Consider the following 8,132-nt stretch of genomic DNA (forward strand, 5'->3'; position numbering starts at 1 on the left):
GTACTTGTTAGCAAGATGACTCTGGACACAGCATCTTGAATTTTTCCTCCTGCCTAGCCACATGAACAATGCCTGTAGCAGTACCATGTACTGTGTGCTACAGGCAGATAGAGCACGGGCAGTCTTACCACACACCCTGGATGAGACCAGCATTCATGGCACCACACAGATTACCTTGATGAATCAAACTGCTAATGCTCACTGCTCTTCCACTCAACCTTTCTGCAATACTAAGTGAGAGCAGTGAAAATACATACTCACATAGCTCTTTCAATACATATTTTAGTGTACAGTCAGGTACCAAATTCTAATATTTCTTAACGACATAAGCAGAGCCCTTTTCTTTCAGCTTAAATATACAGGAGAACGCCTTCCTTACGGGTAGCCCTCTGATTTTCTACGTTGCACCACCGTAGCGTATTACGTGGTGAGAACAACACGCCTGTGACTTTCCTTTCTTTTTAAAAGCAAAAAAGGTTATGTCCCAGAGAAGAGCAGTGCAAATCCTGGGATGTCAGACTAACACTGGCCGCTGACGGCATCTGCTGCATTGAAAGAAATCTGCGTGGGGCTCATCTGCTGCAGCTGAGGCATCCTTGCTTCCAGCGGCTTGTCGCTCGCCGACTGCATCGTCTGGTTCCTCTTCCGCAGCATCTGTCCGATCCCCATCATGGGGAATCTGCCTCTGCTTTTAACACAGTTAGGGCTGCCCAAGGGGTTGCTGGAAACCAGCTGGGTAGGGGACACTGCTTCTTCCTTCGCCGGATACGCTTTTTCTTCATATGTGAACGAGACTTGGGTGGGGTGGATAGGGGACGTACTCCCTGGCTGAAAAAGCGGGGACAGTGTCCTTTCACTTGAGCTTTTGTAAGGGAAATTCATTGGTGAGCCTAAAATTCTGTACTGATGAGAAGGGGAAACCTGGTCTATTTGGTCCTCTCTGTCAACCGACTCAAAGGAGTGCACAATATTCAGTATGAGAGGAGAGTCCTTTGCCCGGCCTCCGTTCCGGGCTGTCTCCTGCTGTGGAGACTCCTGCCTCTTGGGGAGCCGAGGGGTTCTGGGAGGTGGCTGCTGGACTTCGAGGTACTCCAGGGAGCTGGAAGTGATGCAGCCTGCCTTGGTTGCCAGGGGTTCATGGAAAGGGCTTACCCCACTGCTGGAATCTGTAAAGCAATCAGAAAAGGAATCAGAATAGCAAATTGCATTCAATACCACTGGCCTTCTCTGCCTTATGGCAGACAGTGTCCAATGTCACCTTAACAAATTCTGGAAGAGTGTGACAAATGCACTAGTTAAAACAAATGGGTTTAGGGATATACTCAGAACCTAATTCCCTGACTCTTATTTGATACTTGTGTTGTTGTTGCATGGGTAATTTATCTGCCACTTTCCTCAAAGGCAGGAAGACTGCTTAAAATGAGTAAGACAAAGACATGAAATGGAAAACCACAGATGTCTTCAGCTGCTTGTGTTAATTATATCCTCTGGGGCCATGTCTGAGAAATCTCACATTTCTCCTTTCTTAGCACAACTTTGCATGGCTTTAACTGGGTCTGAGTACTGTATTCCTTGACATACCTAGAGACACATGCGACAATAGTGAGTTAATACCTAATGTCTTTACTTGCATTCTGGAACAAAATCTGTTCTTGGTTTCACACATGTAAATATGGAGTAGCTGCACCAGCCAGATTCAGGCCATTACAGTTGGAACAGATTTGCTGCCTCAACTTCAGTGAGAATCAGCAAGAACCAAATATAAATGGAACAAGCTTGGTAGGATTTGGCCCAGTAAAATAAAACAGCTCATGGAGATCTGTTCGGTTTCTACAGGATGCTGGCACTCCCTTATGCCAAGCTAGTCACAAGATAACACACTTTGCTGCCTTCATGGAAAGCTATCCAAAGAGCCCGCTTTGCTAGGTTCCCCTAATTGAAAGAACAGCGGACTGGCAGTGAATCGCTGTTCATGAGTTCCCTCAGTCTCAAACCACCTAAAAGGGACACAAAATAATTTAGGTATGCCAGGCCCCAGGTCACAGCCACAAATCTCACACCTATTTCTTTTGAAAGGGATGGTCTCGGCAGGAGTTGAGACCTCAACAGAGGTACGGGATGAAATCACTCACATTGTCTCACATTGTGTCTGTGCTGCCAGATGAACATCATTTTGATTTTTTTTAAGGTAGAATATGTCAAATGATAAAATCACAGGATAGACCACAAAACCATAATAAGCCACCATTCTAAATAACACCCTCATACCTCTCAGTAAACAGCACATGTTTCACATAGTTATATTTCTCCCCTCTGCTCTGTAGTGATCTCCCCTTGTTAAGTTCCTTCATTTAACAGGCAGCTGCATCACCTTCCTCCTCCTCAATGTCTCCTGTCCACACGTGCACTACCAACACCCTGTTTTCCTTGCTGACTCTCCTTTTCCTTCACTCCTGTCTTCTGCTTCCTTTAGTGAGCAGCTCTCACCCACCTCTCCCAGGCTGCCTCCTACCCTGTGTGATTAATGCTCTGCTCTCCTCTGGCTGTCTCATCTTTTCCTTGCTCTGCTAATACTTTTCCCCCTCCTTTTGCTATCTGAAATTTGCTGGAGTTGGCAGTCCCACTTGTATTTCCTCTTGGCTTCCTACTTCCCCTCCCTCCACCATCAGTTGCTGCCCACTGCTTCTCCCAGGGATGCCACCATTACCAGAACTTTCCTCCGGGTCAGGATTTTTTCCCATGTTGCCCATTAGTCCCCTCTTAGCAAAATCCATTTGCTGGCAGGCGGAAGGCTGTCTACCGGCTTTGGTTTGTCAGTGATCTGGGGTGGGTGTTGATGCTTTCAAAGTGCGAGCATGAAGTGCATGATTATGTTTAAGTATGTATAAATAGGGAACGAAAGCTTTTTTAAAGCACTGTGGGAATTCTGTCAAATCAAAAGAGAAGTAAAAGTGAGGACGCATGACTGCTGAACATTGTCATGGTTTTCTCAGGACGTTTCATTCAATGTTTGACTACATTATCCAGTCCTCTCTCACACACCACCTCCAGAGCAGACAACGAATGCAAGCCCAGGACTATTTACTAGCACACACAGAAGACACAAGATGCCCTCATTATTAACACACATGCACATGCACACACCACTGGTATTCCTCCCACTGACCTTTCTCTGGACCTCCAGCCTTGGTGACTTTCCTGTCCTTCAGCAGAGCCTTGGTGTTCTGTATCTGTGAGATAAGACAGGAAGAAGGCTGTCTATAAGAAACTGGACTTTTCTCAGTTTTCTTTGGGAGCTGACGGTGAAGAATCTCCCCTTTCTTTTCTTGTTCTTTGAGTTTTTTGTCCTTTAAGTTGTAAAACAAACAAGAACAACTTGGTTTACTTAAGAGAAGTTTAAATGACCCCAGTACTTATAAGCGCACCACTTACCAAAAGCTGAATTTAAAACTACATTTACAAGGAACTTATCCTGGCTACTCAAAATAACTAAATCTTCCATGTCTCATTTTCCTCTGATCTGTTTCACATAATTTCATGGCTCCCATCTGCTCTGACACTCATGCAGTGTGAAAGTTGGTTTTGGAAAATTAAAGGAAAAGGAACATTTTCTTTTCAGAGGCCATTTGCCCTAGGAGACCTTGTTGGAGCAAGTAGATGCAGGTTCATGCTCCTTCCTACCTGAAATTTGCCCCTCCTTTTAAACAAGTAAAAAAAGGTCTCAGATTTCTATTTACTGCACTTCCTCTGACATTTGAAAAAGTGAGCTGCAAAGCTTTAAAGAAGTTTAAACTCTTTGAGTCGTTTAAGTTCTGTCCAAACAAGATCTGGAGGAATATGGTCCTTGCTTTTACAGCATCTCTGCAGCTGCGCAAGACACGGAAGGGGAGAAAATTACCGATTCAGCTCTTCACTGAAACCAAACTCCTATTTGTGGCAGGGAAGGCAGATGAAGATGGGATTGCAAGTGCATAGATCCTAAAAGATAGGCTTGATCTCCAGTGATGACAGAGGAAAAACAGAACTTAGGAGTGTGATCTGAAAAGTATTCCAATTTTGAAAGCACTGTTTAACAGTGAAAATCCACTGTATCTTTTTTCAATAAGCTTTGTAACACTCTCTACCTGTCACTGATTTCAGGGGGAGCCAAAAGCCTTATTTTACTTCTAAAACTCAGGCTGCAGATCTGTGGCCCATATTTTCTTGTCCCTCAAAGATGTCAAGAATATCTCACTTTTCTGGAACAAAACTGCACGTTCTGGTTTTAGATGTCAATCTCAAAGAAGTGGGGCTTTTATTTGGTTGCTTTGGGGTTGTTTCTTTAAAGGAACATCTACATGATAACCTTTGAGTGGCTGTAATTCTCATTTAAGCAACATGTTTCCCCATGTCCTGTTGAAAAGTCATCATAACTACAAGTCTTTTTAAAAAAATGCAGGAAAGTTCCTTCACTCAGTTCTGTGCTGAGGCCTGTGTTTTGTCTGATAATTACACACTGTCACAGGGCTGGCTCTCTTGATGATTTTCTGCTGAAAGTTCATTGACAAGAAGTCTATGCAAAGTAACATGCATACATGTGAGGGAGGGAAAGAAAAGCACAGAAGACACTACACAGCTCTGGAAATATATTAAGACACCTAAGAGGAAAATAACTGGACTGAACTTATTAAGATCATTCCCAGCCCAGACAGAATTCAGCCCCTCACACAGAGGGTGTCTGGGCACTGCTGGGTTCATTAACCTTTCAATTTTCAGAAGTTACGGAGTCAGAAGGAAGAGCTTCAGTGAATCATAAAGTAGATGTTTTAGTTTTATTACAAAAGTAGTTAGGTGACTGGGGAGAGTGAGAATCAGAGACCTCTGAGCAACTCATCGTCTTCACCTCAGTCTCTTCATGCTTTTTTTTTGTCTCCAGGCTTCTCTCCACCAACCACTTACCCCTTCCAATTTCTTTTCCTTTAGCTAGCTAAAGCTATCTGACCCTTCCACAGAAACAAACCAATGCATTGTAGAGCTGTCATCACTTTGCTTGCATGATACCTCTTCCTCCACCTGATGTCTTTCCCCTTTCCTAGAGAGGCTCTAACCACCTCCAGCACAAAGCATTTATTCCTCCCTGCTCATGCTGTGCTTGGAACGTCACAACATCTACTTGGCCCCAGGTGAGCACAGTCACTACTGATGACAAGGAGATAGTAACAACAATAATAACAACAATAGCAACAATAATATCAATGCTGTGTAAATAACACCCTAGGACAATAGTCAGTGAGGGCCATAAAGTTAATTTTGAGCCCACCACACTATTTTCCTTCTCAAGGCTCTTAAACTCTGCTGTCAAGTTCAGAAGAGACTAGGCTCTACCGAGCACCTTTTTTTAAAGGTGCTTGTGAGGATGTAACCAAGCGGTAACTATATTAAGCTTAAGGGAGATGATCAAGATTGTTAGCAGCTTTCTGCTCTTTTGGATAGGTGCGGAAAAAAATTGCATGCTGTTTGCTGCAGCATCTGTCCGAATGCAGCATGTTTCAATGCTGCAATATTTTTAGCCTAATGGTGCAAGAGCCAAGCTGCAGCTCGTCTGCCAAGTGCTCCTAGCTTTGCCTTCACACTTGGTGTTATGTTTTCTAAGCAGCAGTAACACAGTCACACCATACAATTAAAGCATCCACGAAAAAGAAAATTCACGTACCTGGCATTAGCAATTAATTAGTTCACCCTGGATGAACACTGCAAATGGTCTTATAAGTATTTTTAAAACTTACTAACATCGGTTCTCTCAAACTATGGTTGTTAGAGGGGAAATGACTGAAACCCTGAATTCCCAACATGCCACATACTGGTCTGTTTTAAAAGGAAAGGAGTAATCCCTTCAGGGGAATTACAAAAGTTCACTCTGCAGTGTACCATGCACAGCCATGTAGTGGCACGCTGTCACACAATGCTGGAGTTGTACCGGTATGTTATACTTGAATAGGTTTGGCATTACATCATCCTCTGTTATTTCCTGTCCTGACCTCGACCCTAAAACCTACTCTTACTCCCAGCAATGGATTTGAAAGGAAGATAAAGGATATTTTCCTTGGCCATGTCTGAAATGGTGATAAGACAATGACACAAGTTCTTAAAAATTGCAAATTCCCCGAGACTGAGCCCACTAGCTACCCTGCTGCAGGCAGACAGCCCCAGCACTGGTCCTCAGAATTCACTGGAAGGATGTCCACTCCTCACCTGAGGCCTCTCCAACAAAAAGAGAGTTGGAAAGAGACAGATTGCTGCCTCCCTTCCTCCCTCCTGCACTGCCCATACACCCTGAAGCACTGAAATGAAATCAGCCTGCAAAACAGTTTGATTACTGAGCACTGACAGCAGCTTCCATCACCCTCAGCCTTGGCACACTTATCCCACCACCCCAGATTAGGAAAGCAAATGGAGAAGAGGGGCTAGGCATGACCACTGCCCATGTGCTGCCTGCCTGCCCCTCGCCTGAGGCAAAGTCCTTATTTTGCATTACTGGAGTGAGGTGGAAGAAATTCAGTCAGCTGCTGAAGCTGAAACTGACCAGCTCTCTCCCTGCTATTCCCATGGCAACACACAGCTATGGTCTCTGTGCAGCGTCTGCCTAGGGACCAGTGCCTCCCAGTTCCCCTGTGGAAGTGGGAGATGATAAGGGAACCTGCCTGAGCTTACAAAATCCCTACCCCTGAGTCCTGGTGGCACCCACTGATCCCAGTGACACAAGCTAGACACTAGCCACTACCAGGGATGTGTTCCCATCCACATGAAGGCAGCTTAGGAGAGAGGTCTACCATAGTTACAAACAGCAGTAGCATCCATGGGTCTGTATTCACCCACTTGTGCTGCTGTAACTGTCTTGGTACAGTAAAGATAACAAAATTCCCTTGTGTAAATACAGCTAAAGCAATAGAAAACGTGCTTTATAATCAGCCATGCCCATGCAGAAAAAAAATATACTGTAATATTATCACAGTGTCTGCACTGTGATTGCATCAAGGTAACTATTCCAAGAAAGAAATGACACCCCCTCATCCTCTAAATAGCTACACTGGGACTAACTCCGAGTGCAGGAGTGGCTCTGGAGGAAGCCTTTATCCCTCAGCATGCCTACAAGCCAAACTCGGGTCATACGGCAGCACTACCATTAGCTTTCAGTTGTCCTCAGGCAAGTCAAACTTCAGTTCCCCTCTGGGGGCCCAGAGATTCCAGGACCACCAGCAAACCAGACCATGCATTTCTCTCTTGGCTGTGTGCAGGTGAACAGGCAGGCCTTGCTGCAGACTCCTCTGCACCGGGTATGCATGCAGAAGCTGTCAGCTAATGCCTGGCTGGCAGGCAAAGCCACCCGTGGCTCTCTGTCACTGCACGGAGCAGTGACACCAGCAGCTGAGGAAGCTGGTCCAGAGAACACCAGGATGTGCCCTGCAACATCTGCACTGTCCAATTCCAGGTACCTGCCTGTGTTCCCACGGATAGGGTGCCCTGCAACAGCTTGAAGTAAACTGTCAAAAGAGCATCTTGAAGTATTATATTACTTGAATCTCTGCTGATACATTTTAAGTAAGGTGGTTTTTGATTTATGTAACAAAAGAATGTTACGTACTGTGCCCTGGTATTTCCATCTGGCTTGCAGTCCAACTTGTCTTGCAAGCAGTCTTTAAAATAAACAAAACCAGCCACGATACAAACCTGCCCCTGCAAATAAATCATCACTCCGGCACTGAAGAGTAGCTCTTGAAATAGGTAGACTCTTCAAGAACACTGCTCTTCGTGTTGGTAGGTAAGACTTGCACAGCTCAGACTTCTCTTGTCATTTTAATGCTTGACAAAGAATCAGCCAGGGAAGAAAAATCCAGCCATGCGAAGACTCATATTATCTGAAATGCATTCTTTTAACACAACTACCCTCTCTATTTGCAGGCAATACTGGAGACTGACAAAGCAAAAGGTAACCTGATTGAACCTTCTCTCCAGACAAGGGAAGTCCCTTACAATGCAGTGGGCTGCATCGCTTCTGCTAAGAAGCACAAAATACTAACCTGGGCAGAGTTTTGTGCTAATACAGTTTCATCATTTCTGGTAGTCAAGCCAGGGTTGGCCCAGGACAACAGGAA

The 8,132-nt window shown here is 44.8% G+C and overlaps 1 protein-coding gene across 1 annotated transcript in view; it reads right to left on the minus strand.

The window, feature by feature from the left end:
• Positions 1-519: 519 nt before the first annotated feature.
• HUNK (hormonally up-regulated Neu-associated kinase) overlaps positions 520-8,132 on the minus strand; it is a gene marked incomplete at its 5' end in the record, with an annotated part of 36,675 nt that continues 29,062 nt past the window's right edge. The window contains 2 exons of the mRNA XM_008946085.1: positions 520-1,166; positions 3,167-3,230. Of these exons, the coding sequence (XP_008944333.1) occupies positions 520-1,166; positions 3,167-3,230 (711 nt within the window). The remainder of the gene's footprint in view (positions 1,167-3,166; positions 3,231-8,132) is intronic.

This window comes from Merops nubicus, unplaced genomic scaffold (genome assembly GCF_000691845.1).
Source record: "Merops nubicus isolate BGI_N331 unplaced genomic scaffold, ASM69184v1 scaffold22118, whole genome shotgun sequence".
Lineage (NCBI taxonomy): Eukaryota > Metazoa > Chordata > Aves > Coraciiformes > Meropidae > Merops > Merops nubicus.